The sequence below is a fragment of the Myotis yumanensis genome, unplaced genomic scaffold (assembly GCF_028538775.1).
Source record: "Myotis yumanensis isolate MYYU_CA2020_CCGP unplaced genomic scaffold, mMyoYum1.0.hap1 SCAF_5, whole genome shotgun sequence".
Classification (NCBI taxonomy): domain Eukaryota; kingdom Metazoa; phylum Chordata; class Mammalia; order Chiroptera; family Vespertilionidae; genus Myotis; species Myotis yumanensis.
In genome coordinates, this window is record NW_027223756.1 from 72,649,827 (window position 1) to 72,662,704 (window position 12,878).

Sequence of the window (12,878 nt, forward strand, 5' to 3'; positions counted from 1 at the left end):
AGCTACATTTTTTTGCCCTGATTATAAAAAGTGGTACATAACATGATCCTTCTGAGGCAGAAGTACCATTTTCCCCATATTATGAGTGGAAAAACTAAAGCAGAAAGAAGTTAAGTAATTGCCTTTGTCACATAGTTATAAATGTCAGAATCAGGGATGACCACAAAATGCACAAGCCAGCCCTACCTGGTTTGGCTCAGTGGATAGAACATCAGCCTGTGGACTGAAGGGTCCCAGGTTTGATTTCGGTCAAGGGCATGTACCTTGGTTGCTGCAGGCACATCCCTAGTAGGGAGTGTGCAGGAGGCAGCTGATGGATGTTTCTCTCTCATTGATATCTATCCCTCTCCCTTCCTCTCTGTAAAAAATCAATAAAATATATATTTTTAAAAATGTACAAGCCACAGCATGCATGTCATTGCTGCATCATCTTGTTTTTTCCGTGTTAAAGTAGCCTTGACAGATTTTAACTTTTAAATCTAAGAGATTGTTCCCAATATATAGGGTAGGGTCCCTAGGCCTAGCCGGAGATCAGGGCCATCTGTGGGGTGATGGGGCAGGGGGGAGGCGTGCAGCTGGCACCCTTTTTGGCTGGCTGCCTGGCCCCGCCTGCTGGCCAGCCCCACCCCCTGATCAATGCTGCTGGTCACCTCTGGGCGGGGGTGGTGGGGGGGCACATGCTTAATGCCTGCATGCATCATAGTGACCAGTTGTTCCACCATTCAGTTGATTTGCATATTAGGTTTTTATTATATAGGATGGCTTCAGAGTAGCTCTTCTGAAGCCTCGATCTAAGAGTGCATAAAACAAAGGCTGTAACAAAAAGTTCTCAGAAAATAGTGTTTGAAATTGGTATAAACTAGTGGGCCTGAGCTGCAATAGGACAACTGGCAGCACTTAGATGCCCACCCCCATTTGAGCCAGTTGAAGAGGTGAGCCCAGAAACCTGAATATTTAGATAAGCTCCTCTGGGAGATAGACATTGCCAGGTAAGGGAATTATACTCCTGCTAATTACCACTTAGCTCACTAACAGGAAGGCAATCAAAATAAGAGAGGCACTACCCTTCACTGGTTACATCGTCTTTGCTATCCTTAATTTCCTACAGATATACCTTTTTAAAGAAATATATGAGAAGTGATAATTTTTGAAGAAGTGTTAAAATCTTTTGAACACTATAAACATGGGATTAATAAACATATCAAACATGTTTTATATTCTGATGGGATAGTAAAGAGTACTTTTAAATATGGGGATCATCTTTGATATAGTCTTTAAAATATAATTTTTGGTCTCTAGTCCAAAAGAGAATAGAGACTTAGAAGTGATATTTAAATTGAATTTAATTAAACACAAAGTGTCACATACTTCCACCTTCCCAGAAATAGTCATTTCATCTTATTTAAGGAAATGGAAATTATTATGACTTAAGTATTCATTCTGTGATATGAGTGTTTGGACACGTTTAGGTACACAGCAAAGATTTAGAAGTTCAACCACCAGAGCAATATTTTGAAAATGCTAAAGCCAACTCAATTCTCCATCCAGCAATTCAATATGAACTTAGTTTAATTAGGCCTCAGCTCTGGATACACTAGGTCCTTGGTTTTATGACCTTGGGGTCATTATGGTCTTCCCTGGAAAGCTGTCCAGGATACACAAGCTCTTCCTTCCGAGTCCTTCATTTAGCTTTGGCAACTCTACTATGGGAACCAATGAAGCTCAACATTGTCATCACCAGCTGTGGAAGGTCAAAATAATGTTTCCATCCCCAGTCCTTACGGGCATTGCTGTCATCGAAGTTCATCGGCCAACTATCCGCTAGGAAAAGGTACAGAAGAGTAGCTTAAGTTTTCAGGCTCTAGAATTTCAAAAAGGTCTAGAATCCTATATAATAATAGACAACCATGGTAATTGACCGTACCTTCACTACGCCTCCCATGGGCTAATCAGCATGATATGCAAATTAGCTGCCAACAAAGATGGTGGCTAATTTGCATACTGTGGGCAGATCCTGCTGCACCGCCCTGCCTGGGGCTGGCAGCAGTGCGATTCCCAGCCGATGGCCGCCCCAGCGGGAGATCCTGGCCTGCCGTGTGCAGGGTGGGCGGCAGCGCAATCCCAAGCCGCTGCCCACCCCAGCGCGGGATCCGGGCCTACCATGTGCGGCCCAGGGTGGGCAGCAGGGCGATCCCTGGCCTGCCATGTGTGGGGTGGGGTGGGCGGGGTAGGCAGGAGCACGATCTGACTGGCCACCTGACCCACTGCGGGATCTGGGCCTGCCATCTGCGACCGGGGGACACGGGGCAGACACTGCGGGATTGGGCGTGCCCTCTGCCACCAGGGGACCAGGCCTAAGCCAGCAAGTGGTTATCTCCTGAGGGGTCCCAGACTGTGAGAGGGCGCAGGTTGGGCTGAGGGACCCTCCCCTCCCCCTGCCAGTGCACAAATTATTGTGCACCGGGCTTCTAGTACTTTATATAATGGTCTATCATACAAGATACCATAAAATAAATTGCCTCTTTGAAATTCCCCCTTTGAGCAAACCAGAGCAGCTACTATGTGCATACACAGTCACCCTCTTAGATTAGAAGATTGTATTATACGTCTACAATCAGGCACTGTGAATTGTCACACTCTATTAAAATCTCATGCAAACTCATAAGGTAGGAATCTTACAGGCAAAGGTGCTCAGAGCTACAGAGTGGCACGGTCACAGGATTTGCTCCTTTCCTACTATGTCTGCTTGTTTTATGTTCAAACTGTAAAATGGTGAAATGCTGACAAGCTGTTTATTTGGAATGAAACTATTCCACCCACTTTAGATATAATTTCCCAAAATTGCAGCCTCTGTGGGCTATGGCTCAACAACTCCTTCTCCAAAAGGTGCCAAGCCCCTCAGGAAGGCTTCAAGCTCTACTTGTCCTCCACTGATTACTAGTATGTCGTCAAGGGACTCAGTGCAGAGTGAAGCATAGCCTTGGTTTGACGGGGTTTGCAATGATGTACCAACCTATGGCCTGTCGAACAGAATCCACGTTGTACGTGATCTGGAATTCTGGTATGTGCTTAAGAACCTCCTGGGCCAGCTCCTCGGGGCAGAAGCTCATGGCATTGATGTTGTAAGTCCGACTAGAGAGGGACTCTATCGGGGCCTCCATGAATTCCAGGGTGGCCCTGAGGCAGTCATCAATGTACATCATCGGGAGCCTCGTGCTGGGTTTCAGGTTGCACTCAAATTTGCCATTCTTGATTGCATTGTGGAAAATCTGGACTGCGTAGTCTGAAAGAAAATCCTGTCAGTGGGTCTTCTTAGAAAAAAATCATGAATGAGCTTCTTGGATTAAGGCAGTGGTTCTCAAACATCTTAGTCTCTGAACCTCTCTATGCTCTTTCTCTTTTTTTAATGTATTTTTATTGATTTCAAAGAGGAAGGGAGAGGGAGAGAGGGACAGAAACATCAATGATGAGAGAGACTCATTGGTCAGCTGCCTCCTGCACACCTCACACTAGGGATCGAGCCCACAACCCAGGCATGTACCAAACACTGAAGACCTCCAATGAGATATTTATCATGTGAATTATATTAATATTGACTGTATCAGGAATTAACTGAGAAAAAATGCTTAAATATTACATTTTAAAATGACAATAACAGACCATTATATATTCACATGTATGACATTTTAAATGAAAAAGGACATATTTTCCAAACAAAAGAAAATTTAGTGAGAAGAATGGCATGTTTTATGCTTTGAAAAATCTCTTTACTGTTTGGTTAAGAGAAGACTACTGTCCCCTATCTGCTTCTGCATTCGGTCTGCTGTGCTAGCATACATCACGCAGCCCCTGGAAAACTCCACAGTGCACTTGGAAAGGAGAGTGAAAAGGGCAAATAACAGCTTACGATTGATATGAAAATAGTTTCGACCTCTTGGACCCTTCGAAAAGGTCTCAGGGATACACAGGGGTTCCCATACTTGGAGAAGCACCACACTAAGGCAAAAGTGTTTTATTTTAATTATTAATTAATTAAAATTAGTAATTAATGTTAATATTGACTTGTTCCACCTAGCTATGCGTTCATTGGAATGTGCTTTGACTGGAGATTGAACCGCCAACCAACTGAGCTATCCCAGCCAGGACTAGGAAAAACTTTTAAAAAAAACCTTTTTAACAAAAACCAAAGCCTCTTTTTAAATCCCTCAGATTTTTCAAGTATCTTTTATAGTGTTTCTCAGGACCCTTCGTATGGGAAGGATTTCTAATGTAGGAGTTAGGAAATATAATGTGTGCTTGGGTCCAAATTAATAATAATAATGATAAATGCTTATGTTCCTTTTAAATATGTCTCCCTACACTGTGGGTAACAAATTTGTTCTTGACTATGAACTGTTTGATTCCAGCACTGTGCACCCAGTGGCCCATCCTGAGCTGGATTTCCAACACCGGCTTAGCTGCCCTCGGCAAGTGTGAGTCAATTGTGTTCGGTGAGCTTCTCAGATGCACTTCCTGGAGAGGACGCAGAAACTCCAGTCAGCATATGTCTGACTGCAGAACCATCACCCTATTCCCCATCTTACAAACAAAAGAAATAGGAACCCTGCCTGTGTGGCTCAGTTGGATGAGTATCATCGCATGCACCAAACGGTCTCTGATTCCCCATCAGGGCACATGCCTGGGTTGCAGGCTCAATCTTCAGTAGTGGGCATGCAGGAGGCAGCCGACCGACCTACGTTTCTCTTCTCACATTGATGTTCCTCTCTCACTCTTTCCCTTCCTCTCTCTTTCTAAAAATCGATACCCTCGCCTTTTTTTTTTTCTTAAAAAGAACGAAATAGGAAGCAACACTTACCAGTTGTTCCTCCTCCAGGTTCGGAGTCAGCCGAAATGATGCCAGGATATCTCAGGCATCGGAAATCTAACCCATACCGGTGATAGTAATACTACAAAAGAAAGGAAACTTAGTTTAAAAAGAATCTTTTAAATCAGATAGAGCAATACAAAGAAATAACAGCCTTTTTCTGAAATATCATCCTAATCAGTAATATTAAAATTCCCCTGAAGGAAAGGAAGACTCTAGAATTTCTAACAGACTCTCATTTTTCTTTGACCGTTTGAGTCCCAAGCAGCACGATTGCGCTGCTGAGATTTTATGTCGAGAAAACATACAATTTGTTTGAGTCCCAGGGGGTATTGAAAAAACACTGTCGAAGAATCCCAAACAGCGCAACCGCGCTTTCTCTAAATGAGTACGAAAAGACCCAAACAGCGTGATAGCGCTTGTTTTATTTTATGTCGAGAAATACCAAGCAGCGCGATCGGGCTGCTTGGGACTCACATTAATAAATAACTTCATCGCCGAAACCGGTTTGGCTCAGTGGATAGAGTGTCGGCCTGCAGACTGAAAGGTCCCAGGTTCGATTCCGGTCAAGGGCATGTACCTGGGTTGCGGGCACATCCCCAGTAGGAGATGTGCAGGAGGCAGCTGGTCGATGTTCCTCTCTCATCGATGTTTCTAACTCTCTATCTCTCTCTCCCTTCCTCTCTGTAAAAAATCAATAAAATATATTTTTAAAAAATAAATAAATAAATAAATAAATAACTTCATCTTGTATCTTCAAAGAATCATCATCCTGGGGTTACATCAACATAGTAAATAATAACTCAGCCCCCAGTAGGGATTTCCACCCTTTCTTTGGGAGGGAGTCTCTGCTCATTGTCCTGCACAGCAGCACTGGAAAGAGTACAGGGGAGGACAGTGGGTGACTGGAGAGCAACGACTGTGACATCAGCTGAAGGATCAGACACCAACTAAAATTTGCTATAGAGTACAAAAAAGACACAGAGTATGAAAGAATAAAACCAGCCCTGAGTTTGCTCAGCTGATTGGAGCATCATCCCATATATCAAAAGGTTATGGGTTTGATTGGTGATTAGGGCACATACCTAGGTTGTGGTTTCCATCCCCAGTTGGGCCCGGCCGGCATGGCTCAGTGGCTGAGCATCAACCTATGAACCAGGTCACGATTCGATTCCTGGCCAGGGCACATGCCCAGGTTGCAGGCTCCATCACTGAGGGTTGTGCATGAGGCAGCCAATCAATGATTCTCTCTCATCATTGATGTTTCTATCTTTCTCTCTTTCTCCCTTCCTCTCTGAAATCAATAATGTAATATTTTAAAAAAAAAATTCCCCAGTTGGGCCCCTGTAGGAGGCAAGAATCATTGTTTCTCTCTCCCTCTCTCTAAAAATGAATAAATAAATAAAATAAAAAACATATCCTCAGGTGAAGATTAAAAAAATTATTGGAAGTTACCAACAATAACTACCAATAATGGGAGAACAAACAAAAGGGCAGCAAATGCCACTTGAGGGGCCTCTAGGAAGTGTTGAGTGGTACCATATGGCTGAGGGCTGAGTTCTTCTGGAGCTATCTGAACATGCTGTTTTGCAATCATAACCAGTTTATGAGCATTTCTGGGGGCTGGGATGGGGGAAGGGGAAGCCCCCCAATGATAAACCAGCAGGCGTCTGAGGCAAAAGAACAAAAAAGAAAACACTGAGTCATCTTGCCAAACCATACGTACTTCTCCCATGAGCTCGGCGTGGACCTTGGACACCCCGTAGATCGTCCTGGGTCTCTGAATGCAGAGATCAGGGGTTGGGTCCCGGGGAGAAGTAGGTCCGAAAGCTCCGATCGTGCTGGGCACAAACAATCGCAAATTGTGTTCCAAGGCAACATCCAGAACATTATGCACTCCTGAAACCAACAGACAGTATCACAACTGAACAACCCCTTGCTGAGGAACTGGAAACATCGACAAATACTGGGCAAGATCCAGAGACTTACCTGTGATATTTACCGCTTTTGCCAAGGGTACGTTTGCTTCTCCGACAGCACTGAGCACAGCGCTATAGTGGATCAGCCAGGTGATACGGTGGTTTACCACTATCTCTCGAAGATGCTTGTAATCCAGAACGTCAGAATGAATAAATGGGCCTACAGGGAACATGGTGAAACCACAAAAGTGAGAAGTTGGAGGTTTGAAAAGCTAAATGGTCCTCCTCACCCCTTGAGCTGTGAATCCCATTAATACCAACCTGGTAACTGAACCACTTCGACACTATTGGGCATTTTACCATGGAGGAATCACCAACTACAACCACCTCACAGTTGACAACAGCTAATGCTTATAAGGACTTAGACTTGCAGGCACTGCTCTAAGGGCTTTCTGTATATGTAGCTCTCACACGGCCTCTGAGGTAGATACATTTTACTGATGAGGAAACTGAGGCACAGAGAGGTTAAGAACTTGCCAGAATCAAACAGAGTAAGTGGGAGAAATATGGTCACAACCAGGCAATTGGATCCACTCAGCATTGTTAACACCAACCCTACATGCAGAGTGATTGCACTCTGCTTAAAAGTTACGTATCTTTAAAGGAAGAGAGAAATGAGTTTAAAAACCCAAACAAAATACGTGGTACAGAATAGTGGTTTTCAACCAATATGCCACAAGAAATTTTAAAACATGCAACACCTGACTATTTAGTCTGGGGCACTGATCTCTTTTCCCTTAGATTGTCAAATAAAAAAAATGGCCCTATTCGGTTTGGCTCAATGGATAGAGTATCAGCCTGTAGACTGAAGGGTCCTGGGTTTGATTACAGTCAAGGGCACATACCAGGGTTATTTGGGGGCATGCAAGAGGCAGCCAATCAGTGATTCTCTCTCATCATTGATGTTTCTATCTCTCTCTCCCCTCTCCCTTCCTCGCTCTGAAATCAATAAAAATATATTTTTTAAAAAGGCAACAGCCAACACAATAGCCATCTAGTGTGAATGAATGAAAACTATACCTATTTTTTTTGTCAGATAGGCAAAAATATATATTTTGGAGTGTCACAGAATTTTAGTAATTAGTTTATGTGTACAATGAGATGTAAAAGGTTGAAAATCACTGGTATAGAAGAACCACAAATCATGAATTTATAATACCCGGTTAATTTGGAGGTAAAGCTGATTTTATTCAATGCCAATTTTCCCATTATAGCAAATTACCATTCTTCCCCACCATAAACAGCAAAAGGATGGTATTGAACCAGAAAGGACTAGAAGACATTATAAAAACATTTCTGATTTAGTGGAGTTAGAGGAGTTAGAGATTTGTATTTGTGTGTGTGCATGTGTGTGTGTACACAGTAGTTTAAGAGCAACTCTATGTTGAAATATGAGGATTAATTTCTCCAAATTTTTAAAGTTCCTCATTATAGGATTTTAGTTTTGTTCGCTAGCTCTCTGAGCCAATAAGTTTACTAAAAACTCAAAAAGACAGGAATTGCCCAGCCGGTGTGGCTCAGTGGTTGTGTGTAGATCTATGAACCAGAAGGTTGCAGTTAGATTCCCAGTTAGGGCACATGCCCGTGTTGCACGCTCGATCCCCAATAGGGGGTGTGCAGGAGGCAGCTGATCAATGATTCTCATCATTGATGTTTCTATCTCTCTCCCTCTCTCTTCCTCTCTAAAATCAATAAAATACATCTATTAAAAAGACAGTAATCAATGTTTTTATACCAAAGAGACTACGCCACATGATAGCCAAAGATGTTATTCCAAAACTTTACATTCAGAACTCTCCTATTCTTGTCACACTTGAATGAGCAGCAGCGTAACTATAGACATTTTACAGAACTACCAAGGACACATCTGTGCCTCAATACTTCTCCTTCTTTAATGCACACTCCTGGTTAAGAGCTGTGGCACACAGATTCCATGAGCTGCTTCTTTAACTGCATTTTGAAAAGTAAAGATAAAAACAAAAGCAATGATCTCTTACCACTATGGAACACCTGGTCGGAGGGTTTTTTTATGTCAGACAAAATCACATTGTCCTTCCCAAATTGTTTCCTAAAGGGAAAATCAATACACATGAGTTGGTACAGCGAGGATATAATTGGTTCTATGAAAACAGTCTTTCAGCCAAAACCGGTTTGGCTCAATGGATAGAGCGTCGGCCTGCGACTGAAAGGTCCCAGGTTCGATTCCGGTCAAGGGCATGTACCTGGGTTGCGGGCACATCCCCAGTAGGAGATGTGCAGGAGGCAGCTGATGGATGTTACTCTCTCATCAATGTTTCTAACTCTCTATCTCTCTCCCTTCCTCTCTGTAAAAAATCAATAAAATATATTTAAAAAAAAAAAAAAAGAAAACAGTCTTTCAAATAAGAACTGTAACTTGCGGTAAGCCTCTGAATCCCTTTTTTTTTCTTCATGCCTTTTATCCCTCTTCTTCCCAAACACACACACCCTCAGTTCTGACCACACTCAAGCCTCTATCTCCCTTTTCACACCCCCATCTTCTGTTCCTACTTTCACCCCTTATCATCCCTATATTTGCCATCAATTTCTTCCCTGTACCCATAAATTTTTACCTCTCCCTCCCCTTTCTTCTTTCCTTGCTCTTATTTTTTCATCCCACTCCCTCTAAATCCCACACTGTTCCTTGTCAGTTTCTACACATACTTCCCTCTGCCCCCAAACATCTAAAAATCAAGTGATTCATTTGGAGTTAGGTGTCTTACTCTGTCTAAGTGAGAAAAGAGAGGGCGCAAAGGACCAGTGTGGGAGATGTTGAGCCAGATGCCTATGATATTAAGAGGCCAAATGAAATGTATTCTAAACAGCCACTGTTGATATGGTATCTTCAAAACAGGAAGGGGAGGGAAACGATTAAATGGTTAAATGGTACCAAAGACAAACATCCTATACTGAAGAACTCAGATTTCAACTTTCAGCTTTTAAGGCTCTTACCTTAACAACTTAGCAAGCCCCACTCCAAGCTGGCCAAGACCCCCTAGATAAAGGGGAGAAAAAGTAAAACTTTAATCCAAATCTAACCAAAGCAATTATTCCCAGAATGGAATAATGGAATAGGCTATAGTTATAATCTTATCTAATTAGATAAAGTCCCAGGTTGGCCTGATAGAATTGAATTACCTCCTCCAAGTGAATATAGAAATCGATACAGCTAAGATTAGTTTCAGAGACAACCCTCTCTCCAGCACAAAGTCCCTAAAGGGAAGAAAGGGTGTAGGAAGAGAAAAGTCACAAGGAAGCCGGACAACCTCCCAGCTCCTCAGGCCAGAAATTTGTTCCCAGCTTTGCCTTTGTTTTTCAATGGCTCTGAAGCTTGTCTACTACAAGTGCCAAAATACTCAGACAAATATACAGTTTGTCTTGGCCTCTGGTGGGATTTCCCAGGACCCCATCCTCCATCAAAACTGGAGTGGGATGTGAAAGGAGGAAGAGGGGGGACAAACCAAGAAGTTATCTGAAAAAAAGGGGCAGATAACTGAATCAACAAAAAGGCATTAAAATCAATAAATGGCATTAAAATGTCCCTGATAGAAATGGGAGAGCTGGGGGGGGGGGGGGGGGGGCGGGGGCGGCGGGGGCGGTGCTGGGAGCACATTTGAAGGAACATACCATAAATTTCATTTGGGAGAAATGAATGAGGCAGGAAGATACAGAAAGTGGGATTTCTTGTAAGCACAGGTTAACATGGGACTGAAACCAGGCCCACTGATGCTCACATGGGCCCTGGAAGATGCTTTGTTAGTGAAAGTAGGAGGGAGTAAAACAGCAGACAAGCTGAGCAAATCAGAGAGGAAAGTGCAGAGGGGAACTCACAACACTTGAAACCCATTCACAGAAGAAGAAGAGAAAGCAGCAGTGAAAGAAACACACACACACACACACACACACACACAGTGAGGAATGTAAGCCAAGGGAAGAAAACCTGGCAAGAAGGAAATAAAACATGTCAATGAAATCAGATGGGCTTGGATTGGCTGGAAGTACGTGGGAGTGAAGTTTGCAGTGAGGCAGGTACAAAATCAGGCAAGGGATGAGGATCAGAGAGCAAGTCTGGTGACAATGAGATGGATGGTAACATGAGATGATGGGGGTGAGCTCCTCCAGGCAGGCCCTAACTTATCTTCTCTGTCTCCAGCACACAACATGTAGTAACTGCTTGGGATGAATGACACCGAGTTTAGGTTGAGGAATTTCAACAAGAAAAGATGCTCCTGGTTTCAGAATCCATGCTCTCATCCTGCACACTCCCATGAGCCTTTGCTCCCAAGACGATCCTAATAAGGCAGTGGAACTGAGATCCGCAACAGCTTTTGGACCCCCAGCTAAATAGTTCCTCCCTCAGATAATTAAAAATTATAGCAGGGAGCCCTGGCCAGTGAAGCTCAATGGTTAGAGTGTCAGCCCATGCAACGAAGGGTTTGATTCCAAGTCAAGGGCACATACCTGGGTTGCAAGCTCAATCCCTGGCCCCACTTAGGGCATGTGCAAGAGGCAACCAATTGATGTGCCTCTCTCACATTGATGTTTCTCTCTCTCTCTCCCTCTCTCTCCTCTCCCCTATCCCTTCCTCCCTTCCACTCTCTTTGAAAATTAATGGGCAAAAACATCCTTGGGTGAGGATTAACAACAACAACAAAAATTATGGCAGGGAAAACAAGAGCTGGCAACAGTGATGAAATAAAGATTAGAGATTTGCAATATTTGGGAGAAAGTCAAAAGCGGAAAAGGTAGTCTGTGATTAATAAATGTTAGCTGATAGCATGTCAAACATTCCAAAAACAAATACACAACCACACAGAAGCTGCACAGAAGATAAAATAATCAAGCCACAAACTCAACCTGTAATTAAGATCCGTGGCCGGTTTGTTTCAGATAGAGAAGCAGAGTGGCAGTTGGCATTTGCTGGAATTTGCCAAGGGGAGGTGGCCAGGACCCGGCCGGGCAGGGCAGCTGCCCTAGAGCCACAGGCGGGGCTCAGCATCTGGCCCATAACTCGCTGCAGCATCCTAAGGACCGGCATTTTCTCAAATACTCTGTAAGAAAAAAGGAGCAGAGTTCATTATGGAACCTATATGTCCCAAACCCTCATAACACAAAATCCTTAACCAGAATTAACATTAAGATTGTCAGCTCACTAGAAAGCGGGCGGAGAGAGGTCAATGGGGAGAAAAGGAGACATATGTAACACTTTCAAAAACAAAGAATTTTTAAAAAAAGATTCAGCTCACGAGCAAAGCCATGTTTTAGATCAGTGATGGCGAACCTATGACACACGTGTCAGCGGTGACACGCGAACTCATTTTTTTGGTTGATTTTTCTTTGTTAAATGGCATTTAAATATATAAAATAAATATCAAAAATATAAATCTTTGTTTTACTCTGGTTGCAAATATCAAAAAATTTCTATATGTGACACGGCACCAGAGTTAAGTTAGGGTTTTTCAAAATGCTGACATGCCGAGCTCAAAAGGTTCGCCATCACTGTTTTAGATTCATGAATTGAACTAATGAGACTGCTGAGAGTGCCAGTCAAGAGCCCACTGGAAGCAGGGCCCTGTGAAAAGGGGATAAACCACTCCTCATGCAAAGTGCAAACGAAGGCTGGGTGGAGATTTAGAACTGGAAGTGCACAATGCTGACATCAACTGGGCTCTCCTGTTACCGCGAACCTTAATACATAGAGTCATACACACCAGAAACACTAAGTCAGTGGATCCTGGAGAAGGCTTTAACACTGACAACTATTATCAACCTGTCTGTGCACCATCACAGAGCACAAATAGGTCCCAGGTTAAATAGTACAGTGCCACCTGGCCAGCACGGCTCAGTGGTGGAGCATCGATCTATGAATTAGGACGGTGATGGTGAACCTTTTGAGCTCGGCGTGTCAGCATTTTGAAAAACTCTAACTTAACCCTGGTGCCGTGTCACATATAGAAATGTTTTGATATTTGCAACCATAGTAAAACAAAGACTTATATTTTTGATATTTATTTTAT

The 12,878-nt window shown here is 43.2% G+C and overlaps 1 protein-coding gene across 1 annotated transcript; it reads right to left on the bottom strand.

Annotated features, from left to right (window-relative positions):
- Positions 1-1,681: 1,681 nt before the first annotated feature.
- Positions 1,682-11,899, bottom strand: LOC139011407 (L-threonine 3-dehydrogenase, mitochondrial-like). Its single transcript, XM_070416952.1, has 8 exons — positions 11,719-11,899; positions 9,814-9,856; positions 8,841-8,911; positions 6,854-7,003; positions 6,591-6,763; positions 4,856-4,946; positions 3,014-3,283; positions 1,682-1,821 (listed from the first exon to the last, which is right to left on the bottom strand). Exons 1-8 carry the CDS (start codon positions 11,897-11,899, stop codon positions 1,682-1,684), a joined length of 1,119 nt encoding a protein of 372 aa, XP_070273053.1.
- Between the last annotated feature and the right edge of the window lie 979 nt (positions 11,900-12,878).